The sequence below is a fragment of the Xiphophorus maculatus genome, chromosome 5 (genome assembly GCF_002775205.1).
Source record: "Xiphophorus maculatus strain JP 163 A chromosome 5, X_maculatus-5.0-male, whole genome shotgun sequence".
Classification (NCBI taxonomy): Eukaryota; Metazoa; Chordata; class Actinopteri; order Cyprinodontiformes; family Poeciliidae; genus Xiphophorus; species Xiphophorus maculatus.
Genome location: NC_036447.1, coordinates 31,512,600 through 31,540,568, shown reverse-complemented (window position 1 = coordinate 31,540,568; position 27,969 = coordinate 31,512,600). Strand labels below are relative to the sequence as shown.

The following is a 27,969-nucleotide window of genomic DNA, read 5'->3' as shown; positions in this document are numbered from 1 at the left end:
TTGGTGTCTCTGTGAGTTTCTGTGCAGGATATATAAGAGTTTCGTGTTTCATGGCGAGTAGGTGAACTTTGACCCCTGGTAACCCCCCTTCAGCAATCTCAGACAGTCACCAATTTGATAACTTTAAATCAGACATGCCTTATGATCAGACTGACCGAGTTTGAAGCCGATCAATCGAAATCCCTAGGAGGAGTTCGATCAAATGCAAAGGCTGTAAACGTCAAAATCGAGGTCAAATGAACTTCAATCTAAAATGGCCGACTTCCTGTTGGGTTTCGACCATGGCTGTAATAGACTTTTTTGTACGTCCTGACAAGATACACATGTGTACCAAGTTTCGTAATTCTAGGTTAAAGCATGGCTTAGGGCTGTTCATTTAAAATACTCTAGGGGTCGCTATAGAGAAATTAGGCCACGCCCACCACATTTTGTTATGAATTCCTGTCGGTGGGTGGATAAGGATCCATCCTAGTGAGTTTGGAGCAGCTGGGCCTGAAATTGTGGAATTCAGAGCCAAACGTATGGCAACGGCGTTACAGGTCACTTCGCCACGCCGCCACGCCCACCTGCTATGTCAAAGCCGGTCAGGGTTGGAATCCACAACACACCAACATGTCTTCTGTCTCTGGACACAGTTTCATGTTGATTAGGTCAAAGGGCTAAGATAGCGACCGTTCACAGTAAAACATGACACTTCCTGTTCTCAGGGGGCGTGGCCTAAGTGATGTCATCATTTCACCATAGGGTATTGTAGGGCACCCGATGCCGATCAATCAATGAAAGTTTGGTCCCTCTATGTGTTTTTATATAGGAAATATAAGAGTTTCGTGTTTCATGGCGAGTAGGTGAACTTTGACCCCTGCTAACCCCCCTTCAACATGCTCCAAAACTCACCAATTTGATAACTTTAAATCAAACATGCCTTATGATCAGACTGACCGAGTTTGAAGTCGATCAATCGAAATCCCTAGGAGGAGTTCGATCAAATACGAAGGCTGTAAACGTCAAAATCGAGGTAAAAAATGGACGTTCAATACAAAATGGCCGACTTTCTGTGATAGTTGGCTTATAACATTAAATGTAAGTTCTGAGTCTTTTGGTGAGCTCTACAAGTGTACCAAATTTCATGTCTCTACGATGAAGTACGTTCATACCATTGTGTCAACAGAAAATTGCTAGTTGCCGCCGTTCAGCAATTTTTTTTGCGATTTTTGCGACGACCTTAAAATTCAAAATTTTTAAATTTTCTAGTTGCGACCGCCAAGTTTGGTGAGTTTTTGAATATGATAAAGCCCCCAAAAAGGCACACGAAGAGGTGGGAAGAATCGTAATAATAATAATAATAATAAACAGTACAGATACAATAGGCCTTCGCAGCGCTTTGCTGCTCGGGCCTAATAATAATAATAATAATAATAATAATAATAATAATAATAATAATTTATTTGAAAAGTCTAAGTCAGCATAAATTTGCATATTATTGCTGGGTTTAAAGTTGTTTGGTTTTTAATATCCAACTTTTTTTGGTTCTATTTTGATTTTTTTTATTTTTTTTATCACTTTTCTCTGAAAATTAGATTAAGAACGTTATTTTGTTGAAGGGAAAAAAATCAGTCTGATATATTTTCATTTTTATTGTACGTCTTCCCACTTGTTGGTGATAAAATAATTTTAAAAGCAAATATTACTGGAACACCAGCATATTTGATATCTTTCGTATTTGAATAGCGCTCCCATGTAGACAGTCTGGTAGACTTTCCCATTTTTGGCCCCTGCTCCTTCACAGATCCATTTTCCAGAGTTTTCAATCATCTTGTTCTTTCTATGTTTATAAACAGAGAGTAGAGATAAAAAATGAAAAGAAAAAAAAGATGTGGGTAAACCAGGTCCTGTGCTTTAACATCATGTAAAATGAGCTAGATGTAATCTAAATGTCTAATATTTCACCAGAGATCTAAAAAATATACTTCTTTTATTCACCGCTCAAACTGCATACATTTGCTAAGACTTTTTTTGCAGAAAAAATAACTATATTCTAATTTGCAGGCAGAAAGTGGCTTGGAAGAGATTAAGTTAATAATCAGTAGTAATGCTTTTAGAGCTTTTATAAAAATCTCAACAAACCACTGAAGAAAAACATGAGTTTCCTGAAGTGAAAACATGAACTGTAGCTGAACTACAGGCCCAGATGTGACGTTCATGAAAGAAAGGATGTCATGAATCTGTAGTCTTGCTACAAAAATACTACATGATATATTTGTTATTGGGACTATCCTAACATGTCCACTTTATTCACTTCTGCTCCTAGCATCACTGTGAAGAACTGAGAGGTTCCTCCGCAAGGCAAGAGCAGAATAGACTGAATCAAACTAAGCTGATCTGTAAATCATTAAATGTTATAGGCCTTTCTCTTGAACAGTGCACTACATGTAAGACAGTTTAACTCATTATAGTCAAAGTTCTGCCTTTGCCCTGCTCTTTATTCATATTATGACATGATTTGTTCCTATTTAAAAGAAATTGTATGGTAGTAAAAAACATGAATATTTTCTCAAAATTATCAAATTAGTTTTCTTGTTTCAATGGACTTTTTTGAAAACACATTTCTGTCGTGGATGTTTCAGTGGGTTTTTTTCCCTTTAAGGTGACTGATTTAGATGGATAAATAAGTTTTTGGTTCTAACTGGCTCCAAAATGAATAATGCAGGACTTACATGTCAAAAAAGAAGCACAGTACCCAAAATAATACACAAAAATAAATTACCGGTAATGCAATGTTCCATACAGTCATAGGGTATCTCTCATTGCTGTCACTGCTTGGACCAAATTTATCTTTACAAGCTGAACTTCGACGTAAATCATACACAAGCACCTAAAATATAGAAGAAGAAAAAAATTAAGATCTCCCTTGTAAATGAGTCTCAAAAGACCTTTATGTATAAATATAGGAATAAAATGAACTGTGTTCACTATGCTTTTCAAAACATAATTACAAAAAGCAATATCTGAGCGAAGTCCAGACAAATATGTATAATTTTGTGATTTTCATTCGCTAAAGAGTAAAAGTCATTAAGATGTCAAAGAACCTATTGAAATACACTGCTCACAAATTAAAGGAAACACTAAAAATAACATCCTACATCTTAATTAAATATTATCAAAACTTTATTATTAACACAGTGAAATTGATTTGAGAAGGAAAAACAAAAATTATCAATGTACTACCTAACTGCTAATGACATTGATTCCACAAAGGTGTGACTGACTGGGAGTTACATTGTTCTGTTTAGGTGTCCCCTTTATTTTTTGAGCAGTGTATTACACTATGTAAAAATATGCAAAAGTATTTTTTGGTTATAATTTCTTAGTTTATTACGTTTTTATTATTTGTTACATATTCATTCACATACACGTTCACAAGCGGACAGTGGCAAGCCAGTAGCCTAAAGCCTAAAGTCTGACAAGAGAAGCTGTCATGCAGGGGCACCACCAGGCTCTCTGACCACCACCTGCAGGGAAGAGGATGAAGTGTCTTGCCCATGGACACAACAATAAAGGTGGATGGAGTGGGAATCAAGATATTATTTGATCCCTGAATTAAATGAAATTACTCATCTAATACAAGTGAGGTAGCTATAACATGTAACATGTAAGATATAATATTTTCACAAAATCACAGTTCATGAAATCCAAACAATCCCTTTATGTGTGTGGTCAGCCGTATTGGATTTTGGAGTCCTGAAATCACGCCAAATCCTTAAATTAAACATTTCAAAATGTGTGTCCATGTTTATGACAAAACACAATAAACTGAAAAATTTAAAAACCTGTTTTGTTCTTTTTTCAAAGCAGTGGAAGTCGTTTTTCTTTGGAAACGTAGTATTTACAGAGGTGGCAGTTGTCACGAATCTTTTGAAAACCACTACACATTATAGGTCTCAAAAAGGGTCTTTGAACGCAACAGCACTCCGATTCCTGGAAAATCCGCTCCGGGTCTTCCTATGATCCGACCGGACTCCATGTTGTTCTGTCAGCTTCAGAGCGAGCAAGTGCACTGGCCGAAAACTCTCACGTTGCAGCTTTCGGTGCCTGACAAGAAAAAGTTGTTGCAGACTCTCCCCGAGTGTGTAGCCCCTTCAGAAAAATATGGCAGACTACCGGGACGACAACGGAGCTCGGGCTCTGCTTGCATTACAGTCGGCGCCGTGTAGCCCCGTGCGCGTCGCGGTGACCTCTCACTCCTATCACCAGCCCTCGATCTCCGTCTTGGGTCCTCCAATAATGGAAGCTCGCTGCGATGCCGGAGGTTTTCCTGCAAGGCTCTCTTCGACGCCTCCGCAGGCCCTTGCGAGGCTCGAGGGCCGGGACTTTGAGTTTGTCATGCGCCAGAGGACGGTCACCATAGGCCGGAACTCGTCCCACGGCTCGGTGGACATCAACATGGGTCACTCGAGCTTTATTTCAAGGCGACACCTGCAGATAACTTACGACGAGGCGGGCGGCTTCTCTCTGCGGTGTCTGGGGAAGAACGGCGTGTTTGTTGACGGAGTGTTCCAGCGGAGAGGAGCTCCGCCGCTACCGCTGCCCAGAGAGTGAGTGTAGTTAGCTTAACTGTTAGCAGCGCCTTGCAAAGTTTTAATATGCCATAAATACTTACCCAACAATGAACACATCATGGTTTATGACGTCTCTAATCAGTTTGCACACTTTGCGCTTAAATTAAAAACTATGTGTGTATTTTAAGAAGTTTACTGCACGTTTATTTTTCTGGTAAAATAAAATTGAAGCCTAGCATACAACTTTCTAATGTTCACATTTACACGGTCAAATGGGGGGGGAGCGTTTTTTGTTTGATCGTACAAAGTTCGTCCCATTGTTTACTATAAATTACATTTCAATTTCATTTATAAATGGGCTCTTCCTGATAATATATGCTCTATAGCTATTGTGTTTTAGTTCTGAGCAGATTTTGCTTCATTCGTTCTGGCCTACTGGCTCAGTACCCAAAGTATGTGGATACTGTTTTCAACAATGTGTGCAGATTGTTCAATGATTTTTTAAATTATTCGTGCAATCCCATCCAAAACTATTTTATCAACGTTTAATGGCCCGTGTCGGCTTTAAAAAAAACAAAACAAAAAAAAAACATTAGCCTATCACGTTAGCTTCATATTAGCTGCGTGGCTCTAAGTCAACGTGTCACCGTCACGTAAACATTAATGTAAACAAACGCACCCCTGACAACTCCTCTCACGTGTTAAGTGGAAACAGTTCGAGTTTCTATCTGAAACCTGGGTTACGTATGCTTCTAATGAAATCACCTACTTAGTGAGTGTACTTTGGTCTTTACTATAAATATCTTTGCATTATGTTTTAGGTTTTTAAAAAAAATCCTGACCAGTTTTGGTAAATAAACAAAGGTAACCTGCAGAACTGATAGGTGTATCAGTTCTGCAAATCACTGAAAAGGTTAGTTGTTCTGTTTGATTGGCTCCTTTGACTGTTTAGGGGCGTGTCCGCTGCTGAACCGGAAATGTTGCCTGGAAGACCCACATGGAGAAACTATAGCACCTTATCCACCAGAGCCATGTTTGCATGTGGTTTTCCAAGTAGTACATGATTTGACAATAATCTGGGTGATCTTTTGTGTAGTAGAAGAAACCTATGTTTATTAAAAAATATTAACTGACATGCAGCTGAGTTTATAGTAATTTTACATTTAGATTTTAGGGTTATTTAAAATTATATGTACACATGTACACTTCATTGTGCTGTAGTTGTTCTGAAGCAGGATAAATTGGAAATTCTGCCAATGAAGCAGAACTGTAAACAGAATTGCTATTTAGTTTTACATTTAGTTGTAGCAGTCATAAAAGTTAAATGAACAAAGTCCTTTATTGTGAAATTAACAATTACCAAGAAACTGAGCAAACCTCATGTGTTATGTTTAATGCTAGCTGTGCTGCAAGCATGTTAAAAAGTTTAGAATTACATTTTTCCCCTATGACATTAGATACAACTTCTCTGTAAAAGAAACATTCTAATAAATTAGGTTGGGGAGTTGTTGACATCAGTCTTTTTTTGACAATTGTACTAGTTATTTAATCCATAGTTATTCATCTATTCAAAGGATCTTTTCTGTTTCTGAATTTGCCTATTATTTTTCCAGGATCAACAGTTGAGTGTTACTCAGACACGTGCCAGCTGAATAGTGTAATTTACATCTGATCAGTTTAACAGGATTTTGTTCATGAATGCTGACTCAGGTAGAGTCTTTACTTAATCTTTGGGTAACTGGATTCTAAGAGGTCCCAGCAGATTTCCCATGCAGTCCTTTCATTATTCCCTTCTCAAGTCATTTTATGAAGTCAAGTCAAAAAATGACTTGCAGTGGCCACAGGTCAACACAGCACAACGGTGTTCTGCAAATTCGTGTTTCATGTGATGCTACATTAGATCACATGGACTGATTAGACTACTAAACCTTTGACCTTTTGTCTCAGAGCTGCCTGTGCCCATTTCATTTATTTGTTGGATTTTCTCTTGATTTAAGTTTTTGCTACTTCAGCAAAAAAAAAACAAAAAGCCTCCACTTCCTTTATATGATGAGGAAAATAAAACCAGCCATCATCCTCTTACTGTAAAATATTTAACACATCATTTAGATATCGTTTCTAAAGGTTTCTTTAGGTTTGAACTGGGATGGCCTGGTGGCGATTCTCTGTTATTCAGGCATTTGTTCAGACCTGCTAAAAGTATAAAAGAAGAGAGAGATTTAGGAAAACAGGTTTTTCTGTAAACTTAACACCAGTGCAGTGTGTTTGCCCACAAACCGCTTGGTTATTATATAAACACACTTTTGAGGTAACTTTAACATGTAGCCATCTTTTATTTGTATGTTGTGTGACATATTTGGTAGATTTATATTTTGTGTTTCCAGTTGCAGTAAATTCTAAATGTTTCGAACTTCTTGCAGACCTAACATCTTCAAAAGTTTGCAATGCTTTGCTTTTCAGGTGATATTTGATGTTTTTCTGGGAGTTGACTTGTGTTGATCTGAATGTTGTTAAAGGATCTGTTTTCTACTGATCATGTGATAGCTAAGCTATGTTTCTGTAAGCTAACTCAAGCTTTTGATCACTGAAGGTCTTTGTTGAGGAGAGAATGAACTAAGTTCCTGGCTTTTTAAAATTTTTTATTTATTTATTTTTTTCCCCTCATGCCTTTCCCCTCACTGCTGTCCTTCTTTCTTCTAGGTGTGTGTTTCGGTTTCCCAGTACCGTCATCAAGATCCAGTTCACGTCACTCCTGGAAGTGGAGGAGCACAGGGAGAAGGAGCAGCCCTCTCCCCCGCCCCGCCCGCTGCTGCCCCACATCTCCCCTCTTAAGATCAGCATTCCCACCGTGCAGCAGCATGAAGAGCACATCAGGGCGTTTGGCTCACCGCTGCCGTCACCCACCGGCACAATCAGGTGAGCCGCCAATACATGTGGGGAACATTTGGCTGACAAGTTTGCATTCAGCTTTGATCCCAGTTAAGTGTTTTCATAGTTGGTTCATTTCTTAATTGCTTCCATTCTCCTGCTTAAAGACTTCTCTCTGTGTCTTATGGTGCACATTTGTTAGACATTTTGGTGATATGAGACTTTGAAAATTGATTATAAATTGACAAAGCACATGCAGATATTGTTACTTTTCACTTGAACCTAATTGTTGCACTTGACTGACTTGTGTTTTAATCTGAATACATGACTGCATTAAATGTAATTTATTTCAAAAATATAATGTAGCAATTATTTTACTCAACTCATGATTTTTAGGAATTTGTTTATTATCTTAAAATATTCAACAGAAGTTTCAACTGTTTAAAAAAATGAAGTTTTTCAGGTTAGGCTTCTGTAAACGGCGACACTGTGAGGTTTTGTTGCAGCATAGGGTTGGTGATGAGCAGCTGACCTGATGACAGCCATGAGCTACTGAAGGAAACACACAACCTGCAGACAGTTTGTTTTTTTTAATTTTTAATTTTAATTTTATTTTTTAGCTGCCTTATGCGTTCTATGAAGCTAAACATGTCTACATTGTGACTGATTACCTTGAAGCCTGTGGGTTCAAGGATTTATGCAGCATCTGTAACGGCCTTTACCGAGAAGACCCAGTGTATGATTGATCAGTATAATGAGTACTACTGGGAAGAACTACTGGGAAGAACTTCCCAGTAGATCTAGATAGATCTTTATCTAGATCTATCTAGATATAGATAGATAGATAGATAGATAGATAGATAGATAGATAGATAGATAGATAGATAGATAGATAGATAGATAGATAGATAGATAGATAGATAGATAGATAGATAGATAGATAGATAGATAGATCGATCATAACTGAGCAACCAGTTTGATTTCTGTTCAGTGCCCTCTGGTGGTGGATGCTTGCCTGTACAACAATCATACCCACCAATGTGGGCCTGTGTGTCCATGCCTTATATGGGGTGGCTGCAGCTATGGGGCATGTGATTGGTTATTGGGCAGAGAGTTTTGCCTGTAAGCCACTTTTCAGTCCATTCTGGTTTCCCTTACACCCCTGCCTCACCTCCCCCACTCGGGTCCTCGGGTAATGTTTCCTCACATGTGGAGTCAAAACAAACCAAATATAAATATGATTGCTCATGCTTCTTTGCTCCACTTCCCTTGTGGCCTTTTTTAGGTTCATACTCATAGCAACATGCAGCTCAGAGAGAAACTTCTGCTTCCTCCTGAAACACCAACATGGTCTCATTCAGGCAGATTGCTTACTTTTGTTGTCTGGCAGCTTCAGTGAATGACACAATACTAAACATTGTTCCTCTCTTTACGGACACACAGGAGGGCTGGAGAGTTTTTTTTTTAAGATACAGAATTGACTCTTGTTCAGTTATTATCCACTTTATTCTTAAGAAGTTTCTTTTCAAAATTTTATTTGTTTTCCTTTCCTCGTTTTTTTTAAGCTCTAAACTTTGAGCGGTTGTGAAAAACGAATCCTGCAGCCACTTCCCCCTGCAAAGAAATGTAAACAAACCATATTCTGTCCCTCTTGTGAGTCTTGATGGAACTGTGTCCATGGCTCTCTGTTGTCAGAAGCAAATCAGAGCTTATGGACTCCCAGAAACTCCTGTTTACTTTCCCCACAGAGGCAGGTGTGTGTAATACCTTGTGGGGACCATTTTCCTGACACATAGTACGTTGTGGGGACCAACTGCTCCTTGTGGGGACAGAAGTCTGATCCCCACAAGGGGAAATGCTGTTTTTTGGTCAGGGGTTAGATTTAGGGATAAGGTGTTAATTTTGGTTAGGGATAAGTATGTAATGGTTAGGGTTAGGATAAGGGTAAGGTTTAGTCTGTAGAAATGAATGGAAGTCAATCAAAAGTCCCTACAGCGATTGTCACGCAAACGTACGTGTGTGTGTGTGGGGCGGGGGTGCACGTGTGTGTAATAGAAGCTACAGGACTTGCTGGTGCAGCAGATCAAATCCAGTTAATAGTTAACTTGGTTCTCAGTATCGTTGGCTCATTGTTGGATCGTTTTAGTTGTGATTGTGTTGATCTGTCCAGATTGTTAAATCGGTATAAAAAGACTGGATGAGGATGTGAACAATACTAATTTTGGATTCCCTGCTCTTTTCTGTTATTTTTTTGTTTTTTTTATGCTTCCTTTGGGCTTCATTATTTTAAACAGGGGAATATTTTATTTGCTTCACACATTAAATAAATCTTTTTTGCATTTTGTCCCATTATATCTAAAAACATCCATGTTGTTATGGTTCCACTTGACAGACCAACAAAGATAAATGATGCATGGATTTTAAAATGTTATTTACAAATATAAATGGCATGTATTTGTTTTCATCCTTCTTGAGTCAGTATCTTGTAGGACCACTGTTTTACTGCTGGACACGTTCGTCAACCAAAACAAGAGCAGAGACGGTTAGCCAAAGTGAGATCAGGTCCTCAGGGGCCCTAAATCAGTAAGCAGTTTAGCATCTGAATCCCAAACTCCCACTAGGGTGGTTACAATGGTTCTGGTGTGTTCAGGATGATGCTCAAGGTTAGTTTTCCATTTAGACCAGAAATAGCCAGAACACCTTTTGTTAGATAACCCCAAACGAGATGACCTGAGGCTCTTTCTCACAGTTTTTCCATAAATTCCAGCTTCATTCTTTTTTTTCCTTTTATTTAACCAGATAAAACCCCATTGAGATCCATATCTAATTTTTCTCTGGGCAGAAATCTGCAATGCTAACACCCTGGTTACACAAACGTAAAATAAAACATATGCACAAGTTTAAACCAAATTACAAAGCAGTTTACAAGCAATGACACCGATTGATAGAATCACGTTGCTCAAAAAAAAGTCCATTGAAATTAGATCCAAATCAACTCCAGTCTTTAGTTCGGACTGAAGCTGATTCCGTGCTATAGGAGCCATTTATGGAGTAAAAATGAATTATGCAATTCTTTCACCTAGACTTTGACTGCAGTTGCTGCAGAGTAACCAGGACTCACACAGCCATGTTTCAGCAGGTTTAGCTTCCAATTCCAGATAGTGAATTGAACAGTTTCATGAGATTTTCAAAGCTAATCCTCCTTTAAACTTCTCCAGTTCCTCCCAGCACCCCTTTCTTTTAATGACAGCAATCGGTCTGATTGGTGTAATCTATGTAACGACCATTAATACAAACAAAATGAAAATATTTTGGAAACTTGAAAATATTCTCTATTAATGTTCCATAAAATATATGTATATATCTCTTAAATAAATCTATATTTATCTACTGGAGGAGAATATTTCATCCTGAAATATTCACCCTGACCAGGTCACACTTTTTATCTGGTGACCAGTGGATTTTTGCTGCATGTCAAGAGCAGAGCCATCAGGCCTTTCTACTCTTACCTCCTCCGGATGAACCAGGAGTAGGAGAGTTACTCCAGCTGTTACTTGCAGAGAGCAAGCTGCTACCATCGAAGCAAAATTATTTGGGACATTTAAAAAAAATGCAGATATCCCGGCTGCTGGTTTTTTGCGACTGTTTTTTTCTGTACGCTCTCTGTTTGCTGGTTGGTTTGTGGGTTCACCCGCTTGCATGTGCAGCTGACTCAGCGCGTGTGAGCGTTGGACACACAGTAGAAGTGCCTGTTTTCATCCAGCTTTTGTCAACTTTGACGTTGGTGCTTTTGAAAATTCAGATGACGTCGTGCAAGCGGTGTGGTTTGGTGCTCACACCCTGGGGCTATGTTAGCTGTGTTAATGAGACGAGCGACCACATGTGGACACAAATCACTCAAGGTGTGGCTTTACTTTGACAGGCTAATAAGATCAATAACTTTACCCGTGAAGATCTTGAATTACTATATGTCGTGATTTTGGTGGGGATCTTGGAGGACAGGTGATGGTAGAGGAAACACTGCAGTCTCCATGATGCTGTTTGTTTCTTCTTCCTTACCAACCTCTGAAACTTTGACAGAACAGTTGAATTTACTGTGACATTAATAGGGTTTTGCTGTAAACCCTGTTTACTTATTAGGTGTCTATTCAAATATTAGGTGTCTAGTTTTCTTCTACTTTACACACATGTAACTATTTGATGGCCTATCACATCCTGGAGTGATTGTTGATTAGTAAGCCACTGCAAGTATTCAGATCTCTCAATGATGTGAAAAATCTTTAAGGATTTAAAAATCTTTCATCAGTAACTGTTTTAATTTTCCTTTTTTTATCCATTTAAAAGCTACAGACCATATGAAAATGCTGCAGTCAAACAAATTACTGCTTCCCTGTGTGTCTCTGTTGACACATTCTCCAGGTTATATTCACTTATCCATGGTTACATAACTTTTGCTGTCTATCAAGTCATAAAATATTGACTTCATATGCAGTGAAAGTGAACAGTTTACATTGCTCAAATCAGCATTAATCATGATAACCATTGTTGACTATCATGTTTGTATGTCAGTTTCTCTTTGCATATTTACTCCTTGTTGTTTTGGTGGCAGAGTTTCTGTGAGGAAGTTGAAGCTGGAGATCAGCTGAACATTTAGTGGAAGTGTGAAACCTCCGTGGTTTGTTCTGCTCCGCTTCCATGAGCCTGCAGGAAGCTGTGTGTGAACGTAGCACTGCACAGCTCATCTGGAGCATTACGCAAACGCAGCGAGAGGAAACTGATCCAAACAACCTCACGCTGCCATTGGCTGATATATACACACCCTCTGCAAAATAACCTAGGAAAACATAAGCACACAACTTTCTCTTCTCCACAGCGTTCCCAACTCCTGTCCTGCTAGCCCTCGAGGGGCGGGGTCATCGGGGTATCGCTATGGACGCAATGTGACCTCCGACCTCCAGTTAGCTGCAGAATACGCTGCGAAGGCTGTATCTGAGCAGAGGCGAAGTCTTGCTGAGCACAGAGGTGGGGGAAGTGAGCAGCGTGTGGAGTCGGTGGGCGGAGACAGCCCCAAGGTACAAATAATGTCTGTCCCACACAGACCTGTCCTTTTTCTAGCAGGGGACAGGTTTGTGATGCATATTCATAGGTCCTTTATTTGAACAGGAGAAATCTCTTGAGACTCATTTACAAGAGATTGTTGCTCTGTTTGTCCAGGATGAGTCCAAGCCTCCGTATTCCTATGCACAACTGATTGTCCAGGCCATCTCTTCAGCTCCAGACAAACAGCTCACCCTCAGCGGGATTTATGCCCACATCACCAAACACTACCCCTACTACCGCACTGCAGACAAGGGCTGGCAGGTACAGTGCTCCTCATCCGTCTGGGAGGCTGTGAGCCAAACCTAGGGTGCTTCCTGGTGAACTGGAACATTGTCAAAAATAGAATAAATTTCAGTAATTCACTTTAGAAAGTGAAACTTACAGATTCATTACAGAGTGAGATAATTTTATTCCCAAAATTCAAGACCAATGAAAGACCAACAAACCAGGTTTTGTAGATCTTTTTAATATAATGTTTAGTGGAAGGAAAATATGGTGATAGGAAAAGCTGGACAAGCATCAAAATGACCAGAACATCCAAATCTTCATACTTTCAATGGGATTACAGAGAGAAATGGACTTCTCCATAATGCACCTATGCTGTGTGTCTACAAAAACTAATGGTGGAGAGTAGAACATTATTGACTTTAATGTCTTTCCTCCTCATTAGCCAGTTTTTCTCTTATCTCCATGGGAGGAATGTGTTTTTACAACGGCTTTCTGTGTTTTGTCCAGAACTCAATCAGACACAACTTGTCTCTGAACCGCTACTTCCTGAAAGTAGCCCGTTCTCAGGACGAGCCTGGGAAGGGAAGCTTCTGGCGCATCGACTCGGCCTCTGAGAGCAAGCTGGTGGAACAAGCCTTCAGGAAGAGACGACAGAGAGGCGTGGCCTGCTTCAGGACTCCGTTCGGACCTTTGTCGTCACGGTACAATCCTAAATGATTAATTTTTAGTTGTCAGTGGCGCCAACATGAACACTGAACTGAGTGGGGTTAACCTTTATCCCCTTTGTCTGCTTCTGTCACTTGCTGTCATGTGATTGGACAGAACCAAGTAAGTGTTGTGTTTTGGTGAAAGATGGCCGCAGCAACTGTGCGCCTCATGACATCACAGCTGTTTGTCAGTAATGTGGCTGAGTTTTCTTCTCCTTGTCTTTCTGATTCAGGAGTGCACCGGCGTCTCCCACCCATCAGGGCCTGCTGTCCCCTTCGTCCAGTGGGCTGCAGACTCCCGAGTGTCTGAGCAGAGAGGGCTCTCCCATCCCTCAGGACCACCATGAGCAGCTGGCCAGCAAACTGGCGTCTGTGCCGGAGTACAGGTACTCCCAGAGCGCCCCAGGTAAGCCCAGATAAACAAACTCCAAGCATTCTGCCCACTCTAAGGCAGTGTGAGAAATGAATGAAAATGTGTGTGAACAGGCTCTCCAGTCAGTGCTCAGCATGTCATCATGGCTGCCCCCCACCACCCAACCGTCCTGAAGCCCATCCATATGCTTCAGAGCGCACCGCAGCCTTCTGTCACCATGGTGCGCGTGGTCACCAGCGCCCCTCCAATCTCCGCCCCCCCTAATGGCTACAGCACTTTGACTGTTGGTGGACTGGAGAGCAACAGCGACATCAGAGGTGAGGACAGGAACTGCTGAAGCTTGTAGTCTGCAGGTGATATTAGCCTGGTAAGAACCACAGCCTTGTTTCCTCAAGAGGGTCTGGGCTCTCTGCTGTTGAGAAACCATTGCTTCCTGGAGGTGTGGCCTGTGTTCAGGTTTTAAATTTCTCCCAGTTGCTAATGCTTCCATGTGCCGAATGTAACTGTAAGCATCCATCCTACATAGAGAACTGATCTGAACTAGGCAGCTGTTAATGTTAATTTAATATTTAGAGTGTGACCAACACAGACTGACCGCTTCATTCACTTCCTCTGCTGCCATTGCTAAAACTACAGACTGACAAATGTAAAGCAGCGCATCATTCTCAACTTCTCCTTCTGTTCACTGATTGGCCAGCATAAACTCTCCCAGAGACTGTGCTGGAAACATTTTTCTTTTCTATCAGAATTGCACAGGAAGGCAACGGTCAGGCTAGGTGGACATACAGCATTCCTTCTTAGTTATCTCTCAAACTGTGTGAAAAGACTGAGAATGAGTGTGCATGTTATTGAGTTAGCATGTTGTGAATTCACACCTGACATTTGGTCCGCTTTAAATGGACCACAGCTCATTCCCCAGTCTCCTAGGACTTTGTGTGCAGGTGTGAATTCACTAATGACATCAACTGATGTTAACGAAGAGAATCAATTTTCCGTCACTTTTCTGAAAGCTAAATGCATCCAGGTGGGATGTTGACGTGAGTCGTTTATTTCCTCTTCAGATGCCCAGCAGAACAGAGAGTTGGTGATCCAGACGCTGGACAGCGTGGTGCAGGCTGGAGAGGGACGCCATGTCACACCGGGGTTACACCAACTTCCTGTCCGTCCTGTTACCCAGAATGGCAAACACATCACTGCTGCTGTTTCCACAGTAACCAGCTTTGCTAATTCATCTGGTAAGCTTTTCAATTTCTCTAGGTACAGCTGTTCTGATCTGTGTAGATCAGAATGTCAATAAAAAGTTAATTTAATTCAAGATGGTCATGGAAAACCTGGAAAGTCATGAAATTTCGGTAATAAGCTATAAGCATTAGTGAGTCATTTCTCACGATGGCTGACAACAGAAAATACGACAGCGGAGCACAGGACAGAAAAAGAAGAGCGAGACAAAGAGGTGATAAAGAAAATATCCAAGCTAACAGGGTTAGGGGATAATCCCTGCTGATCTTCGGGTAAATATTGATGAGTTCGTGTTACTGGGCTGACCAAAAAGCAAGGTGCTGTCAAAATATGGATGTTAATTTTAAAGCATCGGAACAGGTTCACAAGTTCACCTGGTGCTCTGCTTGCGTGCGCACCACGCAAACTTAAAAAAGCAGAACTAACTTCATGGTGCATTCACAATAAAACGCACTTTGAACATCCAACGTGTCTGACTCTCCACAGAGACTTTGAGTATAAACCAGAGGCGCCTGACGCTCAAAACGCGTTTGGTGTGAATGCTTTTCTAGCCTCCAGCTAGGAGCAGCAGGAGGAAGAACTGTCCTACTGCTACAGGCGAAGGTCCAAAGTTATCAAAATAACTAAAGTGCCTCCTGCCCAGCCCTGACACAGCTAAAATCCAGTCATCAGAATAAAAGTTTGGACCAGGTTTGACTGTCAGAGGGGAAATACTCACTCTGGCTATCTGAGCTTGGTAAGGAAAAAAAACTGATAATTAGAGAGAAAGATACAACTGATTAAAATTGAAAGAGAATTGAGACAGATATAGAAAAAAGATAGATATAAAGGATAAATAAATACATAGAAGATGAATAAAGAACATTGTCAAGTTTTTCTTAGGAATCTTCTGTCAAATATGTAGACATATTCAAGACGCTCAAGTACTTCTTTAATAACCACTAAATATATTTTGTTTGCAGTAATGGTCTTTACATTAATTACATTAATCAACTGTTCTGTAGACAGATGAAAAAGAAAGCAGCGGTGCACTGGTTGGAATTTTCTGGCCGATCACCGATCTTTAAAAAACCTGACTTGATGATTTTTTTTGTGTGCACAAAATATAGTGAAAAAGTCATTAACTTGAGGTGATTATTGTAAACCGTGAAAATGGAGAGTTGACCTGGTGGGTGGGATTGTCCATTAGCCCTCTCTCATGGCAGAGCAGTAGGAGACAGTGGCTGATTACTGTATAGGGCCCACACATTGGCTCAAGCCCAGGGGCCATTGTGCGGGCCCAGGGGCCCACACCCTCCTAAGTCCGGCCCTGTGGACGTTTGGCAATACTGTCTACAATATAGTGGTGTGACATTCACGATCGAGCCGATTCTTCTGAACGGCTCTTTACATCAATAATAGTAAAGAACGGTTCTCTGTGCACTCTGCAGTAGCACAGAGAACTATGAACAATAGTTTATATTGTTCATAAAATATTCTATTTTATGAACAATATATATTTATTTAATCATTGAATAAGCCTCCAATTAAAAACTAGTGGTGTTTCGGTGTGTGTGCCTGTCTGTTCTGAACTTTTGTAGAAACATTAGTTCTACATACATATACAATCTTGTGTTTTGCATTACTGTCAATATGTTTTTGTTTATGACATTATCATCAGATGATTCCTCAGTTAATTGATATTTTTCAATTCATACCTGTCTGTGTGGGCTTCATTTCCACATTTTTGTCATTTATGTTTCCTTCCTATCTGCCTGCACCTTTACATGTTTGCTATAGTTCAACTTGGTGGGGTTAGGTCTTTCAGTCTTATACTTTTCTTTATGGACCTGTTGTATGTGGGTCATGGAAAATTATACTGAAGGTCCTGGAATAGTCATGGAATAATTTTTTCTTAATGCCAATGGGAACCTTGAGAAGGGGACGCTCATACAGTAGATTGACTTTATACACAGCGCCATATTTCAATTAGTTATTACTGTCAGTTTAGCTGATTGTCTTACAGCTGATTAAAAACACAGTTTCTCTAAAATCCGAAGATCCTTTCAGAATGTTAAAGGGCTTTTAATCTAGACATGTTAGCCTGCTGAAATGTTTGTAAAGTGTTTGCACTCAGTACTCAATCTGGACTCCTTTTGTATTAATGAGTATAACATGGCATGGAGGATGTCAGTCTGTGGTTCTTCATTGTTAAGTCTGGTGTTGCTCATTTTTCTCTGGTTTTTACGAATATAATTCAGTTCAGTTTATTTCTAAAACATGTTCTCTCAAGACACTTTACAAAAACATCCAATTCAAGCTAAGGTAATATTTTTATTTTCTGAGACATTTTTAATCTGTTGGTTATTTAATTGTTCTGAATTATCCATAAGCAATGACAGATAAAAAAAAAAAAAATCTGTATTTTTCCTACTGTGAAACATTCCATGTGTTTTAATTGGAGTTGCAACATTTTGGCCCAGAACTGATGAGAGATGCTGTTCTGCTGCTCCTAGCACCATCCATAAGAGCTAAACTCTGCTTTCTGCCCCCCAGGCCTGAGCAGCCCCCTGCAGATCCTGGCTGCCCAGGCATCCAGCTCCCCCCCGGTGCTGGTGGGCCGGCAGCCCGGCGGCGACGCCTCCTCTGGATCAGCAGGTGAGCCGCTGGCCAAGCGGCCAAAGATGGAGGATGAAGGAGAGACTGAATCTGCTCAGCACCAAGCTACATCTGCCCCGCAGCCTGTTATTGTTGCTATGACGTCACAAACCCACGAGCCCCGTCAATGAAGCCTGGGGTCTCTCACCAGGTGTCCAGCGGGCATCCTCTGTCATCTCCTGAATGTTTTGCCTTTTGACATAAATACAACTGTATTTGTTGAAGGGAATGAATTTGGTCAAAATGACATAAAATGTAGATTTGTTCTACATTTTAGAGGTGAGTGACTCTGGCTTCAGTTTGTTTCATCTTACGTTAATCAAAGGAAACTGAAGATACTTTGGCCTGATGAGCAGAATGGTTTAGCACTGCTTTAACTTTCTAAACAATTGAGATGTGAGGAATGTGGTGGAACTAGAGCCAAAGACCCATCCTTGACTGCTGCATTGGTTAGTTAGTTTAAATATGGAGACTCAGTGCAGCCTGTGGAAGCTGGCAGTACATTAACCAGGTTTATGTCACCTGGGAGACCAGGATCATGACTGTAGTTTTATAAAAGAAGCGATATTCCTAGACAGTAAATGAGACTGAACCCCCCCAAAAACAAACAGGCTCAGAGAAATAAAAGTATGAATATTAACCTTAAGAATAGAATGTAATACCTCTTGCCTTCTCACAGAAGCAGAAAAAAAACTGATGTTGAGGAAATGCAGGAAAGACAAAAAGACAAGCCAGCTGTTTCAGAGTGAAGCTCCTCACATTCAGGCCCAACAGACTGATGATGGAGGACAGAGAGGCAGCTACTGGAGGCTGACTGAAGTGGAGGGCTAACCCAATGCTGACAAACTGATTGTTTTTCATTTGTTTAGTTTGTGTAGTGGTGTGAGGAGAGGTGAAATGGCCTCTGCGCAGATTTGTTTTAGCACAAAGAGGAGCTATTGTAGTAATCCTTAAAGCCTTAAAATATTTCTACTTATCTGAAATTTTATTTTAGCAGCTTTACTGTTTTAGACTAGTATAGCGCTTAAACAGTACACAATCAGCAACACTACGGCAGCAGCAGTTACGTTGCGTCAATTAACTTGTTTCAGTTTTCTTAAGAGAATAAAAGGACGGGACCAACATGTGACCAGAAATTTTACCTGTTCTCAGCTTTCTTTCCAGAACTTTCTGCATATTCTTTTCTTTCAGCTTGCTTTTCTCGCACTCTTCATTGACTGTTCTTCCTTCGTGATTAATCTCTCCTTGCAATCTCTGCAGAGGCATCAAGCTGTCGCAGATGCTGCTTTAATTAGATTTGTTCTAGCACTTTCTCCCCTGTTCTTTTGTCTCCTCACTCTGCCTTTAGCACCTCAGAATGTCCTCACACAGGCTTCATGCTCAAGATTTTACCAATTGTTGTTGCACAACAGATGGATGCATTATGATTGTATGCTGCTCTGCTAAGTAACAAAGCTAATTAAAGTCCTTATTTTGGAAAAAAAAAAACAAAAAGCATTTGTGTAAGAGCAGCTGTCATCAACAGGTAAACATGGGAATAGAGGTATAGGTATTTTTTAATGTCCCTGTTTCTGTGATTTGTTAAAATGTGTAGCACAAATTAAAATTCTTATTGACATAACTCCTTGTCTTCTCTTACATAAGACAAAACATATTTAAACAAGTTGATTTATTGTCAAAGAATCCAACAATATCTTGTTTCCTTGTGTACCATCGTTCTTAATATAAATACTGATCAGATTACATGCATGAGGTGATGCACCATACAAACTAGATACAAAATTGAAATATTTCCAAAAAATAAATAAAAAGCAGATGAATAAAGTTCGCAAGGAAAAAAGTAACTTTGTGTTTAATGGGGAAAAAGATGGTCTAAAATCCCACATTTTTAAATTCCAACATGTAATACTTTCCAAATTTGACTCAAATTTGGTTTTGGACCTAAATTTCTCCTATAATGAACTTTTCTAGAGTGAGAGCAGATGGTGTGGTGTTCCATGCAGGAGGTGAAGCTCTGGGTCTAGTTGTCACTTTGGTCAGTTCATGACCTCGTCTCCGTCCCTACGGACATTTCGTCATCCCACTCTGAATTCTAAAATGCTGAACATATCGTTTAGTTGGACATTTTATAACTTTGTATTTCACCCTTTGTTTCTTGATTATACATCTGATCGTTGTTTGTCAGATGACTGATCAGAATTCTGATCAATTAGGAACCCTGATCAAACCAAAATAACTCTAAAGTAACCTTCTGCTAGGTGTTATTTATTGAACTCATAGCTTCATATTTATGACAACTGAGTAGATTATAGAAAATGACCAGTTGGTATAAGACATCTCACAGGTTAGTACAAATTGACAGTCTGAAATCTCCCACAGCAAAGGGTTTACATAACCAGCCCCCAGTTTGGCCCCTTGTCAGTTTTTTTAACAACCTTGTTACGATGTGTTGCCCTATCAGGCACAGAATGATGAAATATCTAACATAGCGCTTTTAATTCTCACATTTATCCAGCTTCTTTACGTATGAAAGGCAGCGTTGATGCAGTGCTGTCAGGTGTTTGGACTGAACGTCTCCATGACCTGCAGAGCCAATAAGACGGCGCTGATGGAGCAGCGAAGTCATGACTTATAGTGGAGAAAAAAAGTTTTTATCATTTGTAGATTTACAAATATGTTTGCAAGTTTACTTGCTTCACTTAATTTTTATGGTCATTTTTTTTGGTCAACAAATCCAAGCACAACAGATTACATAAGTTCAACTGGGGAACGCACCAATGTGAGAATTTGATATTATTGACAATCGATATTTTCCCTACCGTAAATCTTATCTGGAATTATTATTTTGACTCCACATTAAAATCAAGTAACCATAAATATTATGCTTTGTTGATTTCTGCATGAGCAAACTTACATAAGTATGGGATTGAATACTTATTTACCCAACTGTGTCTAGGTTTTTTTTGATAAGCATCGATAGTTTTATCTTTAGAATGGCAGAAACAAACACATGATGCTCTTTAATGACCCAACTGAGTGGTTCCATAATGCTGCTTTGTTTCTGGACGCTCACATTTCTGAGATATGGCTGCCAATAGAAGAGCAGATTCAGTTTGCTCTTCTATTGAAGTCTTGGAATACCAGAAGTCTTGGAAGCTTCCAGGAATGTGCTAAAAGGTAACAGGCTAAGATAGTGTTACTGCCATGAAATGGTTCTAGACTGGACAAGGAGGCAATCCTTCCTTCAAATTGTGTATACTGCAACTCCAATGTGCAGCAAGACACCAAAACATTGCTAAGGGAACTTATGCAGGCATCTCTCACCCAACAGGGTCACCCCGAGATTAATGTTTTTTTTCCCCTTTCCAAAAAGTCTTTTCAAGTTAATAAACAGCATTCGCTCACCTTCCTTCAGATCCAGTTAAAATGTATTTGTCTATCAAAGGCAACTGGTTTCAGCAGAAGATTCCTCCACGTGGATTCTATTTAAAAGTTTTTGTTCTGTTCTAAACATGAACACTCAAGTGTTTTGTGTAATTGTACATGTTGTAGCAGCATGTAAAAAAATGCTGTACTGCACAAACCAGAATAAAGAAGTGGAAATAAATACAGAAGTTTAAAAAAAGGACACAAATAATTAAAGTCCCATCATTCCATAAAACATTTTCCATCAATAGGTCTTTGTTTTTTTTCTCCTCACAAACAGGAATAAATCCCAAATTGCTTTCTGTTCATCTGGCTGATAAAATATTTACAACTATTTACAGTGTGAACAGAGCGGCACTGAGGACCTGAAGCTCAATGTTTCCACCAAGACTCAGCTTCCTCAGCCAAAACCTTCAGGTGTTTTACATCCAAAGCCTGGTACAAAAAGTAAACATTCAATCACAAAAGTTTGATGGTGTCAAGAACTCCTAACAAACAACTTTATAAAACATTCCTTTCCAAAAGCACGTCATCAAATGCTTTGACATAAACAGAAGGATGTCTCTCCAGTTTTACAAACTGCTGCTTCAGAGCGACAGCTGAGCAATGAATCAAACTATTTCCATCTGGATTTAGAGCTGGAAATATTCCACAGATTGAGGAGAATCTCCTGTGCTTTAAACACCAGGCTGCCTGGAAATGATTAATGAACATCCCTCTCATGCTATTTACAAACTCAGGATTCCCAACCTGATATTTACATGTAAGCCATAGCTGTGTGAACCCTGCTGAGCTTTGCACATGTGTCAGCGTCATGGTGCTAGCGGGGCTGTGGTCAGCAGGACGAGGCACTGATCTTCTCTGAGACCTCGGGGTCCGACTTGGCTACCAGGAAACGCAGTCGACCCCCTCCCAGACGAATCAGGTCCACAGCGCTGTCGGGGTGAGCAAACGGAAGTAAGAGAGGGAGGAGAGGAAGAGTCTGGTTACATGGAGCTCAGCAGAGACGGAGTAACAATAAACAGCACTGTTTATTGCTCACTGTGTGAGCTTGAACCAATCAATCAGCTTAAGAGGTCAACAGCAGAGAGTATGAGGAACACTGAGGGAAGACTGCTCTCTCCACCGCTTCTTTACCTCTGGTAGTCGGCTCCGATCAGACTGGTCCCATTCACTGCCAGGATGCGGTCGCCGATTCTCAGCCTGCCGTCGGATGCAGCCGGCCCGTCGGGGATCAGGGTTCGGATGTAAATACCGGGAGCGTTAAGGGGGGTGTGCTGCCAAATGGAGAGTTAGTTACTGCAGGTCAAGAGGATATAAGTGGGTTTAAAAGGCAGTTTGGCTAAAATACACACTGGTTACTAAAATAAGATCAGATTTAGTTTTGATTCTTTGATTGTTTATAATTGATAATTTATCTAAAAATGTACATTTTAGACATTTTTTACTTGGTAAGATTAGAACTGTGAAATTTCAAATTCCTGCCTGCTGCTTTTAATTTACAGTCAGTCCCAATGTTCAATCAGAAATGAGTAATAACTTCCATACTGCACCGCTTACATATAGTGACACACCTGGCTTAAAATACATTCACATTTTATTGCAGCAGTATAATCTCACGACAACAAAATCAGAACAATACAACCCTTTAACTTGAAAAGATTTATCCAGGAAGTAAAAAAAAGCAACTGGATCTTGCAGTCACCAAGTCTCCATAACAACCAATAGACGCCTACTTGCCTACCCATGTTCTACCATCACAGTTGTAATCATATGACTTTAACTTGTTCTACAGTTGCAGTATTGTGGTTGTGAACCTCTAAGTAACAAGCAGTCCAGCTGAGCTTGGTGTAAAACAAAATAATTATATGGAAAAGTACAATATGTCCACAGTTTGTGACATTAATCACACTTCTTCCAGTATGTAGCGTCCTGAAGAAGCTCATTTCAAATCACAATATTTTTCAAGAGAAGAATTTATGTTTGTGATGCTATGAATTCTGTGCCATGCAGTCACCTGAAAAAGTAATACTTAATTTTTTTTAATCATAATTTTGTATTATCATCACAATAGTACTAAAACATTTTGTGATAAAATTCTGAATCTATATCGCTCACTCCTAAGTGTCGCTTGGTCCTACAGTTGGACTGTGATCCAAAACTCATGACCAGATCAACACAAATTGATCCAGAAGGTAAAGAAGTGAGCCGTCTTCCAGAGTGAGGGAGGCAGGACTCAAAGCTCCGACTCTGCTCCAACTTAACACTAAATGCCTTCCTGTTGGTAAAGAGAGGCTTCATGAAGAATTGACAGCAGTGGTAACAATAATGTAGCACCACTGGTTTTATCAGTCATTTCTCATATTTTGTCCACTGAAGAAGCATACACATTTAAAGGTTATACTTTTCAGTGTGAGATTCTGAAAAAAAAATGATTTTAAGGGTTTCTGTACATCATTTATATGCTGTAAATGCCTTTGCCTTGTAGCTCTGCAGCACTTTCACAAAATCAACTGTATCTTATACTAATATGATGCTCTAAAATTTTAAAATGTTTAAAAATCAGATATCAGATACTTCCTAACAGTAACAGACCACAGGAGATTTGATCTGGAAACTTACCAGGCCGTCTATGAGTCCCATTCCCAGTCCGTAGGGTCCCTTGTCGAGTTCCACTACAAACACCACACACAAATCATCAGCAAGGGAAGGAGCGCCGGGGGAGGAGACAGGGAAAGGAAACTCACAGCCACTAATACATCCTGCAGAGGATACACACACACACACCCGCACGCACGCGCGCACACAGACATACACACACAACCAAAGGCACAAAAACACACAGAGCAGTTTGCTGTGGGGTTTGACAAACATCAGACAACTCATCAGAAGGGTTGCTGTTGACCTAGAACAACACAAATGAGAGTCTACAGCCATCACTACTGTAGCACAATTCACACAGTCGACCTCTCCACACCCTGCAGCACAACCTGACAGCTGAGATCAGAAGAGTGACGGATTCTATTGGCTCGTTTTGACTCTGAGGTTTAACACAAACACACAGCTATCAAAGTCCAGGTTCCAGAGTGCAACTAACGCCCTACCCATGATTTCAATAGAACATACAAATATCTGATTAATTTATATAACGGATTTAAATAGTGAGGGTAGTGGCTGATCACTTCACCCAATGGTAATTAGGGTTAAGTTTCTGCTGCTGTTAGTGTGTCAGCTGCCAGTTGGGGGAAATTTAGGAAAAACTTCCAAGTACAAAACAGTTCAGTTGCACTGAGAAGGCACAAATCCAAAATCAAGCTCTACCAGTAAAAATAATTGGCCAGTAGGGGGAGACAAACCCTAAAAGTAGTGATGAAAATCCAATTTCATTCCGAATATGGCCAGGCACCAATTTATTGGCAACGAGAAAAATAAAATGTGGCAAAAAAGCAAAGAATTCAAATCTAAAAGTACTTTCTTGACCCCCAAAGGGAAATTAAAAGCTACCAAACCTAATCAAACACATTTTCCTTAATTTATTACATACAAACATTTGATCTAGCTTCAACTCAATTCAGAAAATAAGTTACAAAATATTTGAACACAGTAAAAATAAACTGCATTGTCTGTCTGATGTGTTATTCTGTAGCAGATAATGTTCTGAAACCAGTGAAATGTGAAGACTCACATTTCCATCCAAATCTAAACGGTTTCTTTCAGCATCTCTAATTAGCCTGCAGCTGTTCAAGTGTGACATTTTGTTCCATTTTTTCCTTCATTACCTGACTTGTCTGTTACTGCAATTTTAATTTTGTTATTAGAATTTCAACACTAATATGAATGATTTTCAAAAATCTGAATATAGGGTAGCTGAGCATCAGCACCCTATATTCAGCTATTAACCCTGAAAAACATCCAGTACAGCCAACTGTCCTCACAGGTCACATAATAAATATTGCCCAGCTGTGTGTTTTTATCTCTGCTCTGTGATGAGTTCTGTAATAAAACAAAGCAATATTCTAACCTCTGAACATCTCATGGATCACTGCTGAATCCATCACCAACAGTGATGGAAGAGTTTTCATGAATTCTGATTCACTAAACTTTCAGGCCAGCCAAGCAGAGTTTTAAGGAGGAAACCAAGAGACCCAGGGCAACTCTGTAGGAGCTGCAGAGATCTACGACTCGGGCAGAAATTTCAGTCTCTAAATGTGCAAACCTGATTGAGATGGGAGACAATCACTTGCAGCTTTAATTATTCCAAATGTGGTTCTGCAAAGTATTGTCTCAAAAGGGCTGTATACAAATATATGCTGCACTTATTAGTTTACTTGTTCAAAGTTTTGAAAACCATTTATTTTCCTTACATTTGTTTATTATGTTGTACTGAATGTATCACTTTACATTCAAATAAAATATGTCAAACTCTGAAAACATTCCAAGGGTATGAATAATTTTGCATGGAAGTGTGAATGGTCAGTGTGAAAGAATGGCTTCTACTGTATGTTATGTTTTTATTCACCCTGGACTTTGTGCTTGGTCCTACCTTCCAGTCCATTTGTGAGGAGTCCGTTTGTCTTTTTACATTCTGCTAGAGTTCTGGCTGAGCAGCCATTAGCCTGAATGCTGGTGCAGAGAATGGGCCCCGCTACACCTCCCCCCTCTGGGTACAGGGGGGTGTTGGGTGGGGTCAGGAGGCAGGATGGGTCCGAATTGGCTGCACGAGGATGGTGAATGGTTCCGTTCCTTCTGAGGCTGTGGGTTTGTGTCTGGCCCGGGGGCCGGTCTCGTCCCCTCTCCTCTGCTGCCGTCTCATCCCCGGCGCCCCCCCCAGAGCGGGGGCTGCTGTGGGCCGGAGGGAGCAGCTCCCTCTGGGTTGTCAAAGCAATGACAGACTTTAGAGGACAAACTTAATGATATGACAGATGGAATTGAGTTTGTCTCTCACCACTGATACAGGATGCACTTTGTTTCTAAAAATAAGACGTCAGTTGATATGATTAAAGTTTCAATTTATAATCCTTTTATTTACAAACCTTCCTCTTAGTGCATCAGGGACTGTATGATTCTCTGGTGTACATAGAAGGTGTTCTAACACCGAAGATTATGGTCTAGTCAGCTGTTCCCAATAATTAGACATCCTAAAGTCTAATCAGATTAACCATGATTTAACCATGTCTAGGTTTGTGTGAGTGCATGTGTATGTGAGCCGGAGAAAAAGGTTTTGTCTTTTGATTGAGAAGTTCTTTATAATCCCACAACTACTGCAGCTGCTGGGTCACATGACCTGGATTAGTGGGAGGCGTTCTTACACATGGATTTTTCTGACCTGGATGTCCGGCCAGTCGGCCGTGTTGGTTCCATTGGACTGTGTGTGCACACTGGGAGTGGTGGTGTGAGTTTGAGTCTTGGTCCTCAGACCCCACAGGTAGTGTCGGACATAGAGCAGCTGTCTGTAGATGCTGTCCTCCACACACTCGCTGTCCAGGTCCACTCTGAACCCTGAGCTGGGCAGGACGATGGGCGGGTGGTTCTCAAAGCTTTCCAGGAGGTCAACTGAACACGCAACAAAAACATACAGTTAAGCACAAAATGATTCATACCTCTTTACAATATTTTTGTTCTGATGGAAGATATTTTAGAGAGACCCAGTCAGAGTCCTAACTTAAATCTCAGAGTGGTCAGAATACTTCGAAGACCTCCTCAATCCCACCAACATGCCTTCCTGTGAGGAAGCGGAGCCTGGGGTCTCTGGTGTTGAAGTCACTGAGGTGGTTAAAGATCTCCTCAGTGGCAAGGCCTCAAAGGGGGATGAGATTCTACCTTAAAGCTCTGGATGTTGTACGGTTGAGTACAACACTCTAGAGAGGAGTGTCCGTCAGATAGTCAAACCTCTGATCCAGGAAGAGCAGTGTGGTTTTCGTCCTGGTCATGGAACACTGGACCAGCTCTACAGGGTCTTGCAGGGTACCTGGGAGTTCGCTCAACTGGCTACATGTGCTTTGTGGACTTGAAGAAGGAATTTGACCGTGCCCTTCAGGGACGTTCCTACGTTCCTACACTCATTTATAGTCACAAGTTTTGTGTTATGATCGTACAAACAAGATCACTGACACAAAAGGCCAAGCCAGTTGAGGTGCCTCGGTCATCTGGTCAGGATGCTTCCTGACCACCTGGTGAGGTGTTCAGGGTACGCTCCACTGGGAAGAGACCCAGAGGAAGACCCAGGACACACTAGAGGGAACGCCTTGTGATTCCCTGTAGAAGCTGGAGCTGTGGCTGGACAGAGAGTAGTGTGGACTTCCCTTCTTAGGCTGCTGCTTCTGTGACCAGACACCAGATCAGCAGAAACAAATGGATGGATTTAATTCTATATAAATATATATGAAGAGCTAACACTTATTTTATTGTATTGATTATTCTGGCGTTGAATCATAAAAAAATTGGCACGTTCTTTCAACCACTTGAGTCCTTTTTTTACACAGTATTAGAAATATAAAAAAGGAACTGAAGCATTTATTTGAATGTATAAGAAAATGGATTGACGCCATTTTATTGGCGACAATCCAATAATAGCATTACTTTAGTAAATGGCTTGGTCGTTTGAAGCAAAAGATGCATCTTCTGCTAAAAATTACTTCTAACATTGATAACATCAACATGTGAAAAACTCAGCCCTTTCTGCTCGACTTAACATCAGTACAGTAGTCTGCTGACAATTTTATTTGATTAACCACTTAATAATTGGATAGCAAAAAGTGCCTAAGAGGCGTTTTTTTCTCAGAACCGGAACCAGAAGAAGCTAAAACTATGCCACTTGAAGAGTTCTGGGTAAAAC

The 27,969-nt window shown here is 40.4% G+C and overlaps 2 protein-coding genes across 7 annotated transcripts in view; one reads left to right on the top strand and one right to left on the bottom strand.

The window, feature by feature from the left end:
• Positions 1-3,366: 3,366 nt before the first annotated feature.
• Positions 3,367-19,329, top strand: LOC102229966 (forkhead box protein K1). 2 transcript variants are annotated; one of them, XM_014474482.2, is made up of 10 exons: positions 3,367-4,592; positions 7,257-7,472; positions 12,298-12,496; positions 12,639-12,785; positions 13,260-13,453; positions 13,575-13,580; positions 13,693-13,865; positions 13,946-14,149; positions 14,894-15,067; positions 17,607-19,329. In XM_014474482.2, the coding sequence occupies exons 1-10, from the start codon at positions 4,147-4,149 to the stop codon at positions 17,837-17,839; spliced, it is 1,992 nt and encodes a 663-aa protein (XP_014329968.1). In that variant the 5' UTR covers positions 3,367-4,146; the 3' UTR covers positions 17,840-19,329. The 2 variants fall into 2 exon arrangements, with proteins under 2 accessions (XP_014329968.1, XP_023190407.1); XM_023334639.1 differs by lacking the exon at positions 13,575-13,580 and having other exon boundaries at positions 3,368-4,592.
• Positions 19,330-21,118: 1,789 nt separating this feature from the next.
• radil (Rap associating with DIL domain) overlaps positions 21,119-27,969 on the bottom strand; it is a 30,593-nt gene continuing 23,742 nt past the window's right edge. For 3 of the 5 annotated variants that reach the window (XM_005813894.2, XM_023334636.1, XM_023334638.1), the window contains 5 exons: positions 26,461-26,687; positions 25,678-26,002; positions 23,757-23,896; positions 22,272-22,411; positions 21,119-22,069 (listed from right to left, as the gene is read on the bottom strand). In XM_005813894.2, coding sequence (XP_005813951.1) covers positions 21,970-22,069; positions 22,272-22,411; positions 23,757-23,896; positions 25,678-26,002; positions 26,461-26,687 — 932 coding nt within the window. In that variant the 3' untranslated portion in view covers positions 21,119-21,969. The remainder of the gene's footprint in view (positions 22,070-22,271; positions 22,412-23,756; positions 23,897-25,677; positions 26,003-26,460; positions 26,688-27,969) is intronic. The other 2 variants (XM_023334637.1, XM_005813895.2) reach the window with 2 other exon arrangements.